Here is a 20,330-nt window from a genome sequence, read left to right as displayed (position 1 = left end):
CGGCTAGAAAACAACGATCACCGGTGCTGGAAAACGGTGTAGCGCTACGACGACGACCACCATGAGCTGAACGTTTTTAGTGCGCATATGTGATAAGGGGAAGGTGGCAGCAATAAGCTAGTCCGCGTCTGTTTTTAAAATAAATGTTAAGAAATTCAAAAAAATGTTTGCTACAACGCCTCCCAGTTTAAGAAAAAACCATATTTATTTTTTTATTTTTTCAAAAGGATAGAAAATTCGAAAAAGTCGGCTACAATACCTCCTAGTTTTTGAAAAAATGTACAAAATTTGAAAAGAATTTATTTCCTTTTGAAGGTTTAAATTTTTTGAAAAATGTTTGACTTTATTTTTTTGTTTACAGCTTTGCAAAATATTAGCATTCTAAGAAATATTCACTTTTTTCCAAAAAATGTTCCTTGTTTGTTATCAAGATCTGATGTTGCTATTAGCTTAAATGATTCCTACCAGGCGACTGGCTAGGAATTACGTCGGTCTCCTTGGCACACAATGCTGCATCCGGGCCCATGCCGCCACTCTCCCTATCCACGAGTGCCATGTCGCGGAGGTGGCCGGGGGGGGGGGGGGGGGGTCAGGCAACTGTCCTCTCCCCCGCGACCTTATCCTCTCTAGCCGCAAACACTCCCATTTTTTCCTCTGCTACCCGCACCATTGACACCGATATCTCATCCACGACACGTCTAGAAGCTAGATTCTGTCACCGGCATCCATCAGCGGCTGGAAAATGGTGTAGCGCTATGACGGCGGCGACCACAAGCTGAACGCTTTTCGTGCACGCGTGTGGTAAGGGGAAGGTGGTAGCAATAAGCTAGTCTGCGTCTATATAGGCCATCAATGCGTGGACGATCTGATGCCGGGCGGGAGTCGCCTACCCTTTTTTTAATATGGCGCGCTGCAGGAGCAGACACCAACGATCGTTCGCTTCGAGTGAGTGGATGATAGAGCATCCGGGCAATGGGCCGGCCCATCGGGCTCCGTTTGTGCGAAACGACAGCAATTTGTGGCAAAGAGCACCACATAGGGGCTTCCGTTAAATAGAACCCCCGTACCCGGCCGGCTACCACAAAAGTTCCCGGAGCCCCTCACCCGAAGCCCCGTCCACCACCCCCAAAATTTCCCCTTCCTTCGTTGGCGCGATTCCTTCCCGCTTGTGAGCTCGGCGAAATGCCGCAATGGCGCACCTGCCTCTTCCTCCTCCTTGCACTTCTTGGTTTCATGAGTTCCCACCCACTCCTTATCATGTTCCCTCCTCCGGACCTCCTCTTCGCAGAGGTTTTCCTGATGCTCGTCCTCGCCGCAGCCGGAGACTGCGGGCACTGCGTCGCCGATAGGCGGCGGAAGCGGCGGCGCGCGCGACACACTCCAGCGCGCGCCTCCGCTACAGGCCCTGGACGCCCACCAGCGGGTCCAGGGCAACCGGCTCGATCCTCTGCTGGGGATGGTCGTCGTCTCCTCCTGCGGCTGCATCAACACGCGCCGCATCGACGACCTCCTCCCGCTCCTGCTCCCCTGCGTGGGCGAGCAAACCTCCGACCCCCGAATCTCTTCGGCTTCCTCCCGCGCCCGCTCCGACGGCGCAGCCGCGGACGCGGAGGAGAACGAGCCCGAGGCGTCCGCGGGGAGGAGCACGCAGGTGCTGCTCGCCGCGGCAGCAAGTGGCGGGCGCGGCGGCCCCTACGGCCGCCGCCCGTCGTCCTCCCATGGAAGCTGCGCCCCCTGGAACGCCGGCCCCCTCATCGCGCACCGCCCGGCGACCCCGTCGCCCGTATGCTGCCCCGTCGTCGCGTCACAGCAGGTCTGTTTCCCTGTTCTTGGTGCTCTTTCGCGTTATTCGTGACAGTTCTTGGTTGAGAAGTAGGTTCTTGGTTGAGAAGTATGTCCTAGGTTCTTGATTTTGCCTGCGAGTGGTCTTTAACTCTGCTAGGATCCATCGAGTTTGGCGTGTTAAGTCTGGTAGCAGATGTGCTTTCTTTGGAACTGTTCGGTTTCTTGTATTGCTCACAGGAACGAAGGCCTCGCTGTGTTAAAGTTTAACTGAATTCTTGATTGATAATTGTTCCAGGAATCGATTGGAAATTATTAATTGTTGTTAACTACCGAGCAGAAAATGCTTCTTGTTAAATTTCTGCTTGCTGAATCTTGAGTTGGAAAAAAGACTGAAGTAATCTGATCCCAATCGTACCATTGTTGCATTTATTTGATCAAGCAACCAGATTAGGATGATTTGGTGTCTGGTTCCATCCAATTATTACATGTTAGCTCTGCTAGATACTGATGTAAACTCTGCTAGATACCGAGATACATCGACATTGTTGTGTTAAGTCTGGACCAGACGTAGTTTCTTGGATGGAGCTGTTCGGTTTCTTTTATTGCTCCCAGGAACGAAGTCCTCCATTTCTGAACATTCTATTAAAGTTTAACTGGATTCTTCGTTGATATTTGTTCCAGGAATCGATTGGAAATTCTTAATTGTTGTTAACTAGCGTGCAGAAAAGGCTTCTTGCTAAATTTCTGCTTGCTGAATCTTGATTGAACAGAAAACTGAAGTAATCTCGTCTCAACCATACATTTATTTGATCAACCAACCAGATTAGGATGATTTGGTGTCTGGTTCCATCCAATTATTACTTGTTGCTTCCAGCTTTCTGTCCTCCTAGCTATACTTTATGTTCAATCTTTCATAAGTAATTGGGTGGTGCTAATAAGCCAAACTACCTCAGGAACAAGAGCAAGGGAGGTTACCAATGAGAGCCACTGATGCTGTCAATGAATGGAGATTGCCTAAAGTAAGTGAAGAGGAAGATGACGCAGTAGATCAGAAGGACTGTTAGGATGATACTATGTCATGTAGTGTGTCCTCAGGTATGGGCTTAAATCTCTTGAGACCTGACAGTTTTTCATCCGAACATGGATTTGAGACAATTCTGTATTGTTTCAGCTCGTGATTGGAACTTCTGGTCTGATAGTGTCTATGAGGGCCCTGCGATGAAACATAAGGAAAATGCTGTCCACGCCAAGTTGGTTGCCTGGAAGGATTCACAGATTGTAAAGCTCATATACAAGTAATCCCTCTTATCTCATCTTTTATCATTACCTCTTAACATGCATTTGTTAGCAGTTAACTAGGGAGTTGCTCAGAATCAAGAATTGTTCATCTAAGATACTAGTTCTTTGTAACTTATCTGGGCAGAGCACTTATGATATTACTTCTGTTAAACAGATTAGGGTTTGGAACAATGCTCGATACCCTTGGTGGGTACGGCTGTCATATATTTATAAGAGGGAACCGTACAAATACAAGTTGTGTTACAACACGTATATCTAATATATACTTAGTCTAACACCCTCCCTCAATCTTAACTATGTCCTGAAACACTCAGAAGGTTAAGATTGCGACGACATCCTTCAAAAGAAGGCAAGGGCAAGGGTTTAGTGAAAATATCAGCAAGCTGATCCTTCGAAGAAACAAACTTAATCTGAAGGAGCTTCTGAGCAACACGTTCCCTCACAAAATGATAGTCAACTTCGATGTGCTTCGTTCGGGCATGAAATACTGGATTGGATGAAAGGTATGTTGCACCGATGTTATCACACCAAAGAACAGGCGGCTGAGTTGGGGAGACCTTCAACTCTCGAAGCAATGACTGCACCCACATGATCTCAGTTGTGGCATTAGCAACAGCTTTGTACTCAGCTTCGGTACTACTCCGAGACACCGTAGCTTGCTTGCGAGCTTGCCAGGCGATCAAGTTAGGCCCAAAGAACACAACATGTCCCCCCGTGGATCGCCGATCATCAGGACAACCAGCCCAGTCGGCATCAGAGAATGCTGAGATCAGTCCAGAACGCGCAGGCTGAAGATGGAGACCATATGAACCAGTGTGACGAACATAGCGCAAGATGCGCTTAACAGCTGACCAGTGAGAATCACGTGGTGCATGAAGATACTGGCACACACGGTTAACTGCAAATGATATGTCTGGTCGAGTAATGAGCAAGTACTGCAGTCCACCCACAATGCTGCGGTACTCTGTGGCATCCTCAGGAGCAAGCAAGTCACCAGCAAGAGCTGTCAGTTTGTCTGTAGCAGACATGGGAGTCGTAGCAGACTTGCACTGCAACATACCTGCACGACGCAGGAGATCCTGAGAGTACTTCTTCTGAGTAAGAGTCAAGCCACCATCAGAATGAAGAACCTCTAGGCCCAGAAAATAATGCAGTCTCCCAAGATCCTTAACAGCAAACTCAGCACCAAGAGAGGACACAAGCCGGTCTGTAGCAGAAGCAGACGAACTGACAAGGATGATGTCATCAACATATACCAGAATGTACATAGTCACCTCAGGTCGCTGTAGAATAAACAGAGACGTGTCTGCTGTAGAAGGAACAAACCCATGCGCACGAAGAGCAGCGCCAAGACGGGCATGCCATGCACGCGGGGCCTGCTTCAAACCGTAGAGAGCTTTGACAAGACGACATAAATGATGTGGCTGAACAGGGTCAACAAAACCTGGCGGCTGACGCATATAAACCTCTTCTTCCAGAACTCCATGGAGAAAGGCATTCTGAACATCAAGCTGTCGAAGCGACCATCCGCGAGTAACAGCCAAAGAGAGAAGAACACGAATAGTAGTTGGTTTAATAACAGGACTGAATGTGTCTTCATAATCAATGCCATACCGTTGTTTGAACCCCTTGGCAACCAGGCGTGCCTTGTACCTCTCAATGGAGCCATCAGCATGTTTCTTCACCTTGAATACCCATTTAGAGTCAATGATATTAACACCAGATGGAGGTGAAACAAGACGCCAAGTGTTGTTTCTTTGAAGGGCATGAATCTCCCGCTCCATCGCAGCACGCCAATGCGGGATGCCAAGCGCCGCTCGAAAATGTCGTGGTTCAGTCGTAGGGTCAGCCTCAGCATGTGCCACACAGGCCGCAAGCCACGCGACAGTGCCGTCAGTGCGCTTCTTCGGTTGGAAGATGCCACTTTTGCTGCGAGTATGGGGACGCAGGACGGCAGGCGGAGGTGGCGCTGGAGCTGCCATACCAGAGGAGCCACTATCCATCAGCGGCGAGGAGGACGCACCGGCGGGCGAGTCAACAGGCGCATCCGGTGGCACGGTCAGGGTCGGCGAAGACAGACCGGGCGTGATCGGCGTCGACGGACCAGGCGACGAAGACTCGGTGACCTGCGAGGCCTCCGGCTCAGGGGAGAGCGCCGCGGGTCCAGCCGGCCCGGCCACAGCTCCGTAGGTTCGGCCGGCCCAGTCGACAGCGAGGCCGCTGACCCCGGCGACTTGGTCACCCCGTCGGATCCTCGTGCATGGGGCATGCACGCGTGATCGACGTCGGGGTCAAGCGGGGTAGTGGCGGGGGCAGCCTCGTCGAGCGCCTCATCCGGCGTGGCAGCAACTGGCGCAGTTGTGGCCATATCATCATCCAGAAGCTCAAGTCGAGCGCCTCGTCCAGTCCCTGCACCATGGTTAGGCAACAACAGAGGAGAATATGCAGCATCCACAAATTGATCAGGCAAAACTGGAAAAGAGTGCAACTCAGTGACGGGAGTATCGGTGGGTGATGTGAGCGTGGAAAACGGGAAGACAGTCTCATCGAACACAACATCACGAGAAATGTAAACACGATTTGACGGGATGTGAAGACACTTGTAACCTTTGTGGAGAGGACTGTACCCAAGAAACACACATTGTTTAGATCGATACTCAAGTTTATGCTTATTGTACGGACGAAGATGCGGCCAACACGCACAGCCGAACACTTTGAGGAGGGAGTAATCTGGAGTTTCATTAAGCAACACTTCGAGTGGAGACTTCATGTGAAGGCGTCGTGTGGGAATCCTGTTTATCAAAAAACAGGCAGTAACAAAAGCATCGCTCCAGAACCGAAACGGGACAGAGGCATGTGCAAGAAGTGTCAGGCCAGTTTCAACTATGTGACGGTGTTTGCGCTCAGCTGCACCGTTCTGCTGATGTGTATGAGGACAAGACACATGGTGTGAGATGCCAAGCTTCTGAAAGAAGGTGTTAAGGTTACGATACTCACCCCCCCAGTCTGACTGAACATGGATAATTTTGTGCTTAAGCAATCGTTCAACATGTGCTTGAAATTGCATAAAGACATGAAACACATCAGATTTGCGCTTAATAAGATAAATCCAAGTAAAGCGACTGAAAGCATCGATGAAACTGACATAATAGTTGTGACCACTAACAGAAGTTTGGGCATAGCCCCACACGTCTGAAAACACAAGCTCGAGAGGAGCCGTGACAACACGACTTGATACAGAAAAAGGCAACTGATGACTCTTGCCTTGTTGACAAGCATCACACACTAGAAACTCCTTATTACTCGACTCAACAGGAAGATGATGGCGATGAAGCACATGGCGCACAATGGGAGTAGCGGGGTGGCTAAGGCGAGAGTGCCACTGCGACGACGACACCCGAACACCACTGAAAACTTGAGAGACTCGTGGCACATCAAATGCATATAAGCCGTCGCGAGCTCGACCACTAAGAAGAACGTCCCTCGTGTCCCGGTCCTTAACAAAAAAATGGAAAGGGTGAAACTCAACAAACACATTGTTGTCACGAGTTAATTTAGGAACCGAGAGTAAACTACGTGTGACTGAGGGAACACGAAGGACATCAAGCAGATGCAAGGTTTTAGTGGTACGTGAAAGAAGAGATGCCTGACCAACATGTGAGATGGGCATACCTGATCCATTGGCCGTGCGGACCTGATCGTGACCGGTGTAGGGCTGGCGAGTGGCCAGCTTGTCATGCTGACTCGTCAAATGGTCCGTAGCGCCCGTATCCATGTACCAGGCAGGATCCACCGAGTATGAAGGAGTGAACCCGGGATCCGGTGTAGCGAGAGCAGCTTGCTTCTCATTGCCCTTCCCATTGTTCCCAATGCCAAGAAAATCTCGTTTAAAGCGACGATGGCAGCGAGACGCCAAGTGCCCCTTGATGCCGCAGAGTTGACACTCAACCCCACCACCACATGCCTCGTAGTGGAGCCGCTTGTGGCCAGCCGTCGGAGGTGGAGCGGGCGGACGGTGCTGGTTGCCTGAGGTCGTCGGCGCCTTCTGCTTGGCACCGCGGGCGCCCCCGCGGAGAGCAGCGTTCGCAGAAGGGCCCTCCGTGTAGACGCCAACGGAGCGGCGAGCAGCGAGCCTCTGTTCGGTGTTGAGAAGGCGTGCATAGAGATCGCGAGGCGGCATCGGTGTGTCACGTCCATTAATGTTTTCAACGAGAGAATCATAGTCCTCATCAAGCCCATTGAGAATGAACGAAGTAAACTCCTCATCACGAAGAGGCTTCCCAATAGACGACAGTGTATCAGCCAAACTTTTGACCTTGTTGAAGAAGGCCGTGACGGAGAGGTCATTTTTCTTGACCTCACCCAGCTGGTTACGAATGGCAGAGGAATGGGCCAGCGATTGCGAGGAAAAGCTGGAGTCGAGCGTGGCCCATGCATCCCTCGACGTCGCGGCAAAGACCACCATGCCGGCCACGGAGGGTGTGAGCGAGGACTGAATAGCACCCAGAATAGCTTGATCCTGAGCAATCCACCGACGATGAGCAGGGTTGGACACCATGACGGAGCCACCAGCGGCCGAGGGTACTGGAACCATGGCCGGGGGACACGGCAGCGTACCATCGACATACCCCTCAAGGTAGTGACTACGCATCAGCGGCAACACCTGAGCGCGCCACAGAAGGTAGTTGTCAGCAGAGAGCTTCACCGTCACCAGGTGAGCGAAGTGGAAAGGTCCTGGTTCAGCCACCGATGCGGAGAGCTGCGAGTCGTACGTCGGAGGAGCACTGTACGGAATCAGCGCATCGGCCGACGGAGACGTACGGTAGTGTTGGTGATGACCGTAGGGCACCGTAGGAGGTACGCCGTAGGGCTGCAGCGACGCGACGTGCGGCACAGAGACAGCGTAGGGCGCGCCATAGGGCGCCTCGTAGGGCACCGCGGAGGACGAAGCATACGGTGCCGGCGCGACATACGGCGACGACGGCGCGACGTACGGCGCTGGATACGGCCCACCGTACGGCATCTGGACGGGAGTGCCACGAGGGCCTGAGGCCGGCGGCGCCGTAAGGTAGCTGCGCGGGATCAAACGCGTGCGACGCCAGGGCGGCATCACGGGCGATCGAAGGCGCGGGCGATCGGGGCGCTGGAGGACACGACCCCGATGCGGACGGACGGGCCCAGGCGAGCGGGGTAGACGCCATGAACGGCGATTCCGTCGCCAGGGTTGACGGAGGCGGCGCGGCGGCGAAGGCCGACGCGGCGGCGGCAGAGGAAGCGGAAGCACGGCGCGGACCGAACGCGTCGTCTGATACCATGTTAAACAGATTAGGGTTTGGAACAATGCTCGATACCCTTGGTGGGTACGGCTGTCATATATTTATAAGAGGGAACCGTACAAATACAAGTTGTGTTACAACACGTATATCTAATATATACTTAGTCTAACAACTTCAATCAACTAGGCTGAATCAGAAAGATCGATGGCAGAAGAACAAGATTGCACGGCCAGGGATCAGGGATGAGCTTACAGAAACTGAGGTATGCTTGAGTTCACTGCATTTGAATATTTGCATTTGATAGCATTGCACCTGCAGTTGATCTTGAACACTGCTATGATACATCGAATTTGGCGTGTTATTCCTGACAGGTTCTCGGTTGAGAAGTAGATAATCGAAGGTCCTAGGTTCTTGATTTTCCCTGCCGTTGATGTAAACTCTTCTAGATACATCGAGATTGTTGTGTTAAGTCTAGGAGCAGACGTAGTTTCTTGGATGGAACTGTTCGGTTTCTTTTATTGCTCCCAGGAAGGAAGTCCTCAATTTCTGAACATTGGATTGAAGTTTAACTGGATTCTTGATTGATAATTGTTCCAGGAATCGATTGGAAATTCTTAACTGCTGTTAACTACCCAGCAGAAAAGGCTTCTTGCTAAATTTCTGCTTGCTGAATCTTGATTGAACAAAAAACTGAAGTAATCTCGTCTCAATCATATACCATCGTTGCATTTATTTGATCAACCAACCAGATTAGGATGATTGGGTGTCTGGTTCCTTCCATTTTTACATGTTGCTTCCTGTTTTGTATCCACCTACTTATGCTTTCTGCTCATTTGATCTTTCATAAGTAAATGGGAGGTGCTAATAAGCCAAACTACCTCAGGAACAAGAGCAAGGGAGGTTACCAACGAGAGAGGACTTGGTCAAGTGTTTCTCTATGCCACGAAACATCCGACTACAGACTCCCAGGCACCCTTCTCTGCCGGATATGAGAGGTTCTGCCTTTTGTCTGCCTACCCCTTTCATAAATCAGCCTGACATTTTTCTTGCATGTCATGTTTAATTGATTTACTTGACTTGAATTATGCAGTTGACGGATCCAATAGAGGGCCTCCAAAATTCGTCCACAAGGCCACGCCAGCTAGATTGATGCGCCGAGCTCGCTCCTCACATAATTACCATGGGAAGCACATGGAAGCAATTGATGCTGTCAATGAATGGAGATTGCCTAAAGTAAGTGAAGAGGAAGATGAGGCAGTGGATCAGAAGGGCTGGCAGGATGATACCATGTCATGTCGTGTATCCTCAGGTATTGGCTTAAATCTCTTGAGACCTGGCAGTTTTTCAGCAGAACATGGATTTGAGACAAATTCTGTATTGTTTCAGCTCGTGATTGGAACTTCGGGTCTGATAGTGTCTATGAGGGCCCTGCGATGAAACATAAGGAAAATGCTGTCCACGCCAAGTTGGTTGCCTGGAAGGATGCACAGGTTTCAATGCTCATTGACAAGTAATCCCTCTTATCTCATCTTTTATCATAACCTCTTAACATGCATTTGTTAGCAGTTAACTAGGGAGTTGCTCAGAATCAAGAATTGTTTATCTAAGATACTAGTTTTTGTAACTTATCTGGACAGAGCACTTGTGATAGTACTTCAATCAACTAGGCTGAATCAGAAAGATCAATGGAAGAAGAATAGTTAACTAGGAGTTGCTCAGCATCAAAATTGACATATAACAAGAATAGTTGTATTAAGCCAATGATGACTAGGAATTAAATGGCTTGGGAAACGATCATATGTAGCATGATATTATCATAAAGGAACACTCTGCGGTAAACTCTATCTTACATTGGAATTAAACAGAAGAGCATGGTCCTGATTGTTGGTACAGACATGACTGTTCGTGACTTGTGGCTGTCTAGTTTGTTGAAATGAAAATTCAAGCTGACTCATGATGTTAACAAAATTGGATTTGTGTGTTACAAAAGGATAACTCTTTGTAATTTCTCTGGACAGAGCACTTATGATGTTACTTGAATCAACTAGGCTGAAAGCCCAGATCGATGAATGGCAGAAGAATAAGTTTGCATGGGCCAAGGATAAACTGGCAAAAACTGAGGTATACTTCAGTTCACTGCATTGAATATTTGCATTTGGTAGCATGGCACCCGCAGTTTCACATTTTTGTTGTGTCTGAACTAAATGCAGAAGAAGTTGGAGAAGCAAAGAACTGAAACCGTAGTGAAGATGCAAAAGGCGATAGAAGATGCAGAGAGGAAAGATGATATGAAGAGTCAAGAAGAGGCAGCCGCCAAGAGTAAGATAGCTGGTTTCGAGAGAGCCCTTCAGATGATGCCTAGGGCAGGAAGGCAGGCCGATTGTCAAATACTACTGAAGGGACCGTATACTGTATAGAATGGCGGTTGCCATATAGTACTAACCAAAGGATGATAGAAGTTTCAGGTCATGGAACGCTTGGTCAGCATTTTAACACACACTGTTGTAGTTCTCCCCATTGGAGAACTTGTAATACTACTCCCCATTGGAGAATTTGTAATACTACTCCCCATTGGAGTAGCAAGTAACCTGATGTTGTTGGTACAGCTACCGAAAAGGACAGACAACATTTTGTTTTCCTCATTGACAGCATTTAGGTCATGCCATACATAGTCAGCATTCCTTTTCTCCCCATTGGACAACATGTATATACTAGTACGCTCTTGTTGTGGACAAATCATTCTTTTTCTCCCATTGGAGAACATGTATATACATTGGCTTAATCCTAATTGCATCTCCTTTATCTTTTTCCCTAGGAGTGCTCCTTTTCTTTTCCTTTTTAGTGTGGCACTAGTAACATGCAATTTGATTGTATCCACTTTTTTTGAAGGGAAAGCCTCATGACACTTTTACTCAATCTGTGGCAGAGTTGCAGCGAGTATTGCAGGCAATAATAAAAACCCGGGAGCTTCATCTACCCAAACATAGCTGGTTTTAGAGTCGTAACAATGCGTAGCAAGGAAGTGTGCCAAACCATTCGCTTCCCTGGGACAATGCGTAAATGAGATTGCGGGAATACCGTGTGCTAGGTGAAAGCAATCTGTTAAGACATCCGCATAAGGATATTTCATTCAATTTTCCTAAGTCTTAGCTGAATGAGGCACAACGAAGTCTCAGTCGATATTGTCTTCCTTTGATTTTGCATGATTCATGCAAGAAATTTCTTTTCAGTTTATCTTTTTTCTTCTTACATACTATATCACTTAACTGAGACTTGGTTAAGTCTCAGTCGACTGAGACCTAGCCACACCCTATTTCATTGTTCCCGCTGCACGCTTCAACCAACTCAAGGCAATCCGAGTCCACCACTACCTTGGTACAGCCGACCTCATCGAGTAATTTAAGACTTCGCCGAAGAGCCAAAGATTCTACAATTTGGGCGTTGGAGTATGATCAATCAATTCCGATGCCCCAGCCACAGCTTCTCCCGAATTCCACATAATTACAACAATCTCCCCACTTCCATCTTCAAAGAAAAAGAAGCATCAATGCTCAATTTATAAGCTCCCGGTGCAGGTTTCTGCCATCTCGCTACACGCACACTTGGTGCAGATTGTAGAAAGATATTGGATGCAACTCAATTGTATTCATCGGAGTCGTTTACAATATATACATGAGGTGTCTTGGGTGACAAGCCAATTAATCCTACCAAATACTCCCATTCTTAGCGTTGGCATCAACGATGCAAAGACTGGAACACGAAACTCTTGGAATGCAGTAGTTGGCAAGCCTTTACCAAAAAGCCTTCTGCCCCACTTTATAAATAAAGCAACACAGCCGAACCGATACATGATGATGAGCAGATCCTCTTACAAAGCAGATCAATGAAAAATACATAGGAATACGGGAGAATCTGTAACAGCCCCAAAATTGGGTTATCAATTTTTGTGCTGTTATTCTCTCCTGGCACTCATTTTCAAAATTTTCTCCTGAGTTTGCTGGATGACCCTGAGAAAATTTTGTCATTTCCAACCTTTCAAAATCCCGCTCATGTCTTTTTCAGTGGGCAAGACCTCATTTGCATCAGCTCAATTCCTCTTAAACCCTAATTCCAAATTTTTGGAATTTGGATATGCCCTTGTGATTACAAAGGAGCCACCATTTTCCTTGTTCTGTTGATCCTCCCAATTGATCCCAGAGATCATCCTATCTTTCTTAACCTTGGATATGCAAAAATATTGCTAAGTCCAATGCAATATTTTTGAATTATGATTTATTCCTTTTCTTGCCTTTCTGGGAATAAAATCCAAAGGCATATCTAGCCATCTCCTAAATTCATGAGAATTGGTGGAGTTGATGCTTATGCCTAATCCAAGCTCTGGCAAGTATATTGGCCATAATTAAATAAGGAAAATTGCATTTTCCTATTTAATGCCAATATTGCATTTCTGCCAATTTCCAAAGGAACTACTATTTTTATAGCAGAGAAAATTCCCACATAAATTGTGGACCTTGTCCTTGCTATATAATCACTAGTTCCATCCTAATATCATGATTCCACAGTTCAAAATTTGGCACATGATCCAATGCAAGTTTCTGCCTTCTCTGAAATTTTGCAAAGGAAGTGCTTTATTGCTAAGTCCAATTGAGCTGCAATTTGGCAGGGTGTTTAACATTGTTAAATAACCCATGGATACCAAAGATGAGCTCAATCCATTCACCCTAGCTCCCTGTGCAATTTTTCAAAGTTTCTGACCAGAACACAAGTTTGTGAAGGAAGTACCTTCATAGTGTTTCCAAATGGGATGAAACTTTTCCATCCTCTCAAGTATCTCAAATAATTATCCTCCACCCAAATTCAGTTCATTTCATTGAACTATGTGAGCACAGGGGCAATTCTTGTTTTCTGTCCAAATTTTCAGTTTGTGAAGCAAGTGTATTTTATCTTGCTCCGTTATGGCTGATAATTTTCCAGGCCTTCTCCTACTCATATAACCTATCTCCACAAGATTGTGGCTCATTTCACTTGACCAATTGCCCTGAGGATTTTTCTGAAGTTTTTGGACAAAAATGATAGCTGTGAAGGAAGTACCATTTTGGTGAGTCCATTTAGTATGAACCTTTTACAGCATCATGGTATGTTCAAATCATCAGGCTTTGCCAAGTTATAGCCCAATCCATCACTCCTAGTGAGTGTTTCATCATGATTAAGTTTCTGGGTCAGTTTTGGTGGTTGTACATCAACTGTGGTAAATAGTTGTCCATTTTACCTCAAAACTCCCAGGACCGTAGTCCTTTCTACCCCAAGCCTTCCGGACATCAAGTTTACCATTTACCCTCTCTGGTTTAATCTCTAGGATGTTGCCAAGTTTGCAACAGCAAACTTGTGGAGCTTGTTTCACTCATCTCCATTTGTCACTGCCCGATCTTTCACCATGGTAACACTCCACGCTGGAAGGACTACGCGGTAGACATGAATTTACATCAGTTAAAACCCCAGAGCGTGCCATGCCAGTGGTGACCACGCGTGTAACCAGCCAAAACGGTAGTCTAGCCACTGTGGTCGTCGGCATCGCTGCCCCGACCGCCTCTGGCCTCGCCATTAATGTCCAGTAGCCCCCCTCGTCGTCGTCTTCCCTCTGGACCGCTGCCCCCTTCGTTTTCTTCTCCGGAGAGCCGTGCCAACGACCGGAATAGTGCGCTCCTGTGCATCGTCGTCTTCCTCGCCGATGTCTTCTTCCTCCATTCGTCCGCACGCCTTCCTCGTCTCCGTGACCCTCTGGCGTTCGTCTTGTCCCCCTCGTCGCCTTCCCGTGCCTCCCCGTGAGCCTTGGCCGCGCCTGCGCCCTCGCCGGCGCACGGACACGTCGCACGCCGCGTGCCACCTCGCCCCCCTTCCCGAGCTCTCCCGCGGCTATAAGTAGAGCCCTCGAGCTCTTCCGCAGCCACAACGCCTCTCAAAGCCTCCCCACTCGCCTCGGAGCTCCACATCCCCCTCCATGGCCGAATGGCCGCCGCCGATCCCCCTCGGCCATTCTCTCTGCCGTCCCCTGCCCAGTCTGATCCCATGGATGGACGCGCCACTCCCCGTCGATCCTCCCTGGCTCGCCGCCCCTCCGCTTCCCCCACCAGAACCCCATGCCCACCAGAGCCCGAAGCCCCTCTCCGCCGCGTGCCTTGCTGCTTCTTCTCCCGCGCTCCTCGCCGGCAACCGAGCCCACCAGGAGATGCGCCTCGTTCTCCTGAGCTCGTGGGTAGGTCGGCCGTCGCGAGAGGTGGCCGGACGCGCCGGCGATCGCCGTCGGGGCGATCCCCTCCTGCTGCGTCGCTCGACCCCGAGTGTGAGGAAGAAGAAGGCCAGGCGGGCCCCGCCCACATTGACCCTGCCTCTGGGCCCCACCTGTCGGCGAGACGGGAAGCGCCACGTTGGATAAGTGGACGCGCCCCAGGCGCGAAGTCGTTTTCCCCACGCGAAAGCGTATTGCTGGATAATGCGCTTTCAATCACCGAAAGCGTATTCTTCCTCTTCTTCGGGTTAGAGTGCGCTTTCCTTTCTGGAAAGCGTATTTCTGAGAAAGACGCGATCTGTTTTTCTGCTAGGGTCCCGTTTGTAATGATTTTCTTTATAGATTGGTCCCTGATAGTTAAACGGTCATATCTTTTTACCCACAACTCCAAATGAGGTGAATCCAAAGCCCACGTCTTCGTTTCGTCGAGCCCGTTCCGTTGATGTCATTTTCATAATATTTTCACATAGTGAAAATGACCTTTTTGCCCTTGCCCGTAAACAGCCCCCTCCGAGAAGGAACTATTTCCGGCAAATCTTTTCGCGATCATTTCACACTTCTTCCCGGAGTATTTGTCGACCCCCAGGCAAGCCAACCTCTTATCATGAGCCCCGAACTTGCATGTTGACTTTGCTTGGACCTTGTGTGTGTGTAGTTGCAGTTGTTTTATATCGTTTTCATCGCCAGTTATTTCTTTATGCCTATCTTGCATGCTTGTGTTTCATGATACCTTTGCCATGTTAATTAGAATGTTATTATTAATATTGCCATGCCACTACTCTACTTTATTTGCATGTCATCGTTATAAACTGTTATGAGGATTGTAATGCACCGTTGATATACTATTGTTGTGTCCTTTATCTTATGGTTGTGCACTTGAGGAGTTCAATATTTTGTTCGTGCATTTGTATGCGGCATGTTGCACTCATGTTAAATATGTTCATGATGATGGAGAAGGAAATAAAATGACTTAATAATAACAAACCTCCTCCGTCATCGATGGGATCGAGTCATAGTGCCGCCAAACCGAACTTTTTCAGTGCAGCCACATTTGCCTTATGGGAGGCCTTAATGCGAGCTATTGTCGTGACCTCTCGCCGGTGCCTCCCACTAGGGAAGGTTATGGGCGTGCTTACCCTGATCAGGTAAGCGGACATAACCTTGTGTGCTCGTTTTTGAGATTTTTGGTACCAGTCCCCGAGTGGGAGTGTCCCCGAGTGGGAGTTGACCACGACGGTGGTCGGGGTGTCTTTGGTAGACACGGGGCCACCCAGGACCAGCCCGTTGGGGATTGGGTCGGAGTGGCCGGGAGAGCGTCATGGCAGTAGGTTGGTTTCGTCGGAATGCCGTTGGTCCACCCGAATGGGATGACGAGGCCATGGGTTCCGTGGTGTGGGTACAGTGTGCTACCTCTGCAGAGTGTATAAAGTCTATCGATAGCAACAGTTCGTAGTAGGTCCCACTATCAGGTCTTGGTCGAAATGGAGGACAAACCGAAATCATTAAGTTGGTAAATAAATATGTGATAACAAGAATATGGTAACTTGAACTATGAGATAGTCGTGAGGAGTCACGACGATATTCTGATGATGAGATAAGTGGTTGTGATCGCCGTAAGGATCACGGGCCAAATATTGGTCGTGGTTGCGATCGCCGTAAGGATCATGGTTGGAGACCAAGTGTTGGTCGTGGTTGTGATCGCCGTAAGAATCACGAGTTGTTCTTGAGAAAGACCACTTTGGTGGTGTGTTTGTGATCCAGAGATGATCACAGTTGATAAGAGAGTCCGAGGGACTCGCTGCACAAGTTTGGTTGCATTGCTGGAATAATATATCATTATTTGCATTTAAAGAATCATGATAGAACAGAAGATGATTGCATAATGTTAACATGCTATGTCTGCATTGGATATTATTGGTAGTTTATTTTCAGCATAGTTTCTTGATGCCATGCTATGCTTTGATTGGCATGTTAAGTTATGCCATGATTGAGATAAAATTCTATGTTTTGCTATTACAATGTTATAATCATGTTCTGATATGCCATGTCATTGCCATGTTAGTAGATGTTATAATTTTGTTCATGCTTAGTTGATTTTTATCATGCCATGTTTAGTAATTGATATGAGATAGGGTGTTGCATGCGCTCGGTTCTTGCTTTGTCTGCAGCTTGTTTGGATGCTATGTATTTGGTTGTCTTGCAAGTACATTCAATGTACTGACCTGGCGTGTCATGCCAGTTTTGTAGGTCGTACCCGTATTGCTCGCTTGATCCGTCGTGCTAGGCCGTAATCTTGCCAGTCCTGTGAGTTGTGGAGCCCAGCCAGAGTTGTTATGCTGCCAAACCAAGACTTCCGCCGCCATTTTTATCAGACTTCCGCTGTCATTTAATAGCCTTAGGGCTATGCCAGATAATTGTATTCATCAATGATGTAATCTCATATACATGTATTTGATGAATATTTTTGTACCTGGAATGCTGTATTATGGACCTGTCGTGCGTCAGGTGTTATCTTGGGCTGACGTGCGAAGGCCCCCTGCTCCATGCGGATCGGGGTGCCACAGGGCATGGTATCAGAGCAGCCAGGCTGGCATAGGTTATCCTAGTATTAGATCACCGCTACCATTAACCAGTAATGGCCCTAAGGGATTTGACCCATCCCTGGCATCCGGCATGGTCACTGTTAATCAACAGGTGGCGCAGTCGGGACCGACACGTCCTCACCCCGCTGTCCCCGCCTAGTTATCCGTGGAACGAATAGCAACCACATCCTTTCTGGTCGGCCGCACCGCTTGCCCTTCGCCATTAAGGGAAAGGGGCCACACCATGCGGGCATGTCCCACATAGCTGCCTATAAAATCCCCCTTTCTGCTCGCCGTATCGCTCACCCCTCAGTCAGCCATGTCCCTGCAGAGAAGCCTAGCTAGTAGCACTCCAGCTATGACTGGCACCTTCAAAGCTCCCAAGTTTCACAGCCGCACCGGTGCCGTCAACCACACTGGCTTTCCACCCCTTCTTACTGAGATGCTCACCAAAGCCTTTGGCTGTAAGGCTAGCCCCGATTACCTGGTGTTCCAATCATCACCCGTCCCTCACCTTCATCGCTTCGATGCAAGAGTGTGCATCAGCCTAGCAGCGGATGGCTAGCCGTTGGTTTTTCAGGGTAGAGCTATGCCTACCTCTGATTTAGCCATTCAGGCCGCTGCTGTGGAGGCTATGCTTCACCTCCGAACCAGATACCCGCATATGGCAGCAAGGTGTGATTTCTGCTTCTACCCCATTGTGACAGAGGTAGGAATGCAGCCTTCTCCCGCTAGCCAAGGAGATGACCCTCGAGCTCCTTGGAGACCAAGTGTTGGTCGTGGTTGTGATCGCCGTAAGAATCACGAGTTGTTCTTGAGAAAGACCACTTTGGTGGTGTGTTTGTGATCCAGAGATGATCACAGTTGATAAGAGAGTCCGAGGGACTCGGTGCACAAGTTTGGTTGCATTGCTGGAATAATATATCATTATTTGCATTTAAAGAACCATGATAGAACAGAAGATGATTGCATAATGTTAACATGCTATGTCTGCATTGGATATTATTGGTAGTTTATTTTCAGCATAGTTTCTTGATGCCATGCTATGCTTTGATTGGCATTTTAAGTTATGCCATGATTGAGATAAAATTCTATGTTTTGCTATTACAATGTTATAATCATGTTCTGATATGCCATGTCATTACCATGTTAGTAGATGTTATGATTTTGTTCATGCTTAGTTGATTTTTATCATGCCATGTTTAGTAATTGATATGAGATAGGGTGTTGCATGCGCTCGGTTCTTGCTTTGTCTGCAGCTTGTTTGGATGCTATGTATTTGGTTGTCTTGCAAGTACATTCAATGTACTGACCTGGCGTGTCATGCCAGTTTTGTAGGTCGTACCCGTATTGCTCGCTTGATCCGTCGTGCTAGGCCGTAATCTTGCCAGTCCTGTGAGTTGTGGAGCCCAGCCAGAGTTGTTATGCTGCCAAACCAAGACTTCCGCCGCCATTTTTATCAGACTTCCGCTACCATTTAATAGCCTTAGGGCTATGCCAGATAATTGTATTCATCAATGATGTAATCTCATATACATGTATTTGATGAATATTTTTGTACCTGGAATGCTGTATTATGGACCTGTCGTGCGTCAGGTGTTATCCTGGGCTGACGTGCGAAGGCCCCCTGCTCCATGCGGATCGGGGTGCCACAGAATCACATCCCGCCACAAAGCAACCTAGACTACGAACACGAAAAGAGAGTCGCTGCCAAAGGAAACTGCCGGACCTCGTTTCGCCGCTAACACCAAGTTTCCACCGGAGAGGACCCCATGTCCCCCCGCTCCGGATCGTGGAGCCCGAGCCTGCCTACGGGAAACGAGGACTGCGAGTGGAACCAATGAGGACCCGTGTAAAAGAATAGGAAGCAAGTGAGTCCGCCCACGCCCAAGTTGAGGGAGCTTCCGCCCACGTCCAAGTTGAGGGAGCTTCAAGGCAGGATTTAAAAATGCCCACCGATGATGATGCTGCACACCATAGGTAACTGGGCTTCACGGCAACACCCTCAAAAGGGAAGCGACACAATGCATCGCCGTCATCGATACCGAGGCATCGGTCAAGGGTTTTCACCCGAAACCCCGGCTCAGCAAGATGGAACTCAACGATGCGCCCAAGAGGGATGCGACACCCACGGGCATCGTCATCGCTGGTGCCAAAGCACAAAGCTTTCGCCTGGAACCTCTCAAACTTGCCATACCAAGCACCATCCCACCCCGAGGGAAGAGATGCCACCACCAAATAGGCCCCCCAGAGAACGATCTGGGAATTGTCATCACCGAGGCAACACCAACACCAGGGTCACCCGCGCTAGATCTTCTGCCACCCACACGGCCAAAACATGCACCCAACACCGCCACCAAGACACCTGCTGCAAAGGCCAATTCGACGGACCACCACCTTGAGCCCGAGCCGTCGCCCCGGCTCCAAGAGATATCACACCGCCGTCGGCCAGCATGAATACACCCGTAAGAGATGCACACTACAACCCATCCAGAGCCTTGTGTCCGTTCACACAAGACCGAGCAAGAAGGCAACCCGACGACGGGCACACAAAACACAAGCGAAGGACGGCGACCGCGACCCCCTGGCCACGACCCCGTGACCGGCTCAACAGCCCCCACTCTGCCCCAGATCTGGGCAGGCATGGGCTCCTCGGGCATCACACCCCTGGCCCAAGGCCGGGCGAGGTGATCGCCGACGCCCTAATACGTCTCCATCGTATCTGTAATTTTGATTGTTTCATGCCAATATTCTACAACTGCCATATACTTTTGGCAACATTTTATATTATTTTGGAGACTAACATATTGATCTAGTGCCCAGTGCTAGTTCCTGTTTGTTGCATGTTTTTTGTTTCACAGAATATCCATATCAAACAAAGTCCAAACGCGATAAAAATTTCCCGAGATTTATTTTGGAATACATGTGATTTTTGGGAGGAATAATCAACACAAGACGGTGCTCGAGGGGCCCACAAGGCACCAGGGCGCGCCCAGGGGGTATGGGGGAGCTCAGGTGTGTTGTGGGCACCTCGTAAGTCAGTTGCCCCCCTTCTTTCGCTGCAAGTAAGATAATATCCGAAAAAAACTTGTGTTAAAATAT

The 20,330-nt window shown here is 48.6% G+C and overlaps 1 protein-coding gene across 2 annotated transcripts; it reads left to right on the top strand.

The window, feature by feature from the left end:
• The first annotated feature begins 1,105 nt into the window (after positions 1-1,105).
• LOC123145661 (uncharacterized) lies at positions 1,106-11,168 on the top strand. 2 transcript variants are annotated; one of them, XM_044565128.1, is made up of 9 exons: positions 1,106-1,813; positions 2,739-2,880; positions 2,957-3,080; positions 8,547-8,622; positions 9,244-9,355; positions 9,451-9,669; positions 9,747-9,870; positions 10,409-10,481; positions 10,571-11,168. In XM_044565128.1, the coding sequence occupies exons 2-9, from the start codon at positions 2,859-2,861 to the stop codon at positions 10,775-10,777; spliced, it is 957 nt and encodes a 318-aa protein (XP_044421063.1). In that variant the 5' UTR covers positions 1,106-1,813; positions 2,739-2,858; the 3' UTR covers positions 10,778-11,168. The 2 variants fall into 2 exon arrangements, with proteins under 2 accessions (XP_044421063.1, XP_044421062.1); XM_044565127.1 differs by having other exon boundaries at positions 10,379-10,481.
• Positions 11,169-20,330: the final 9,162 nt, after the last annotated feature.

Source organism: Triticum aestivum, chromosome 6D (assembly GCF_018294505.1).
Source record: "Triticum aestivum cultivar Chinese Spring chromosome 6D, IWGSC CS RefSeq v2.1, whole genome shotgun sequence".
Lineage (NCBI taxonomy): Eukaryota > Viridiplantae > Streptophyta > Magnoliopsida > Poales > Poaceae > Triticum > Triticum aestivum.
This window is presented reverse-complemented; position numbering and strand designations above follow the sequence as displayed.

Coding starts and splice junctions, on each gene's coding strand:
- LOC123145661 (XM_044565127.1), top strand. CDS start 2,859: ATGTCATGTAGTGTGTCCTCAG. Junction 8,623..9,243: donor ATGAGCTTACAGAAACTGAG/GTATGCTTGAGT, acceptor AAACTACCTCAG/GAACAAGAGCAAGGGAGGTT. Junction 10,482..10,570: donor ATAAACTGGCAAAAACTGAG/GTATACTTCAGT, acceptor AACTAAATGCAG/AAGAAGTTGGAGAAGCAAAG.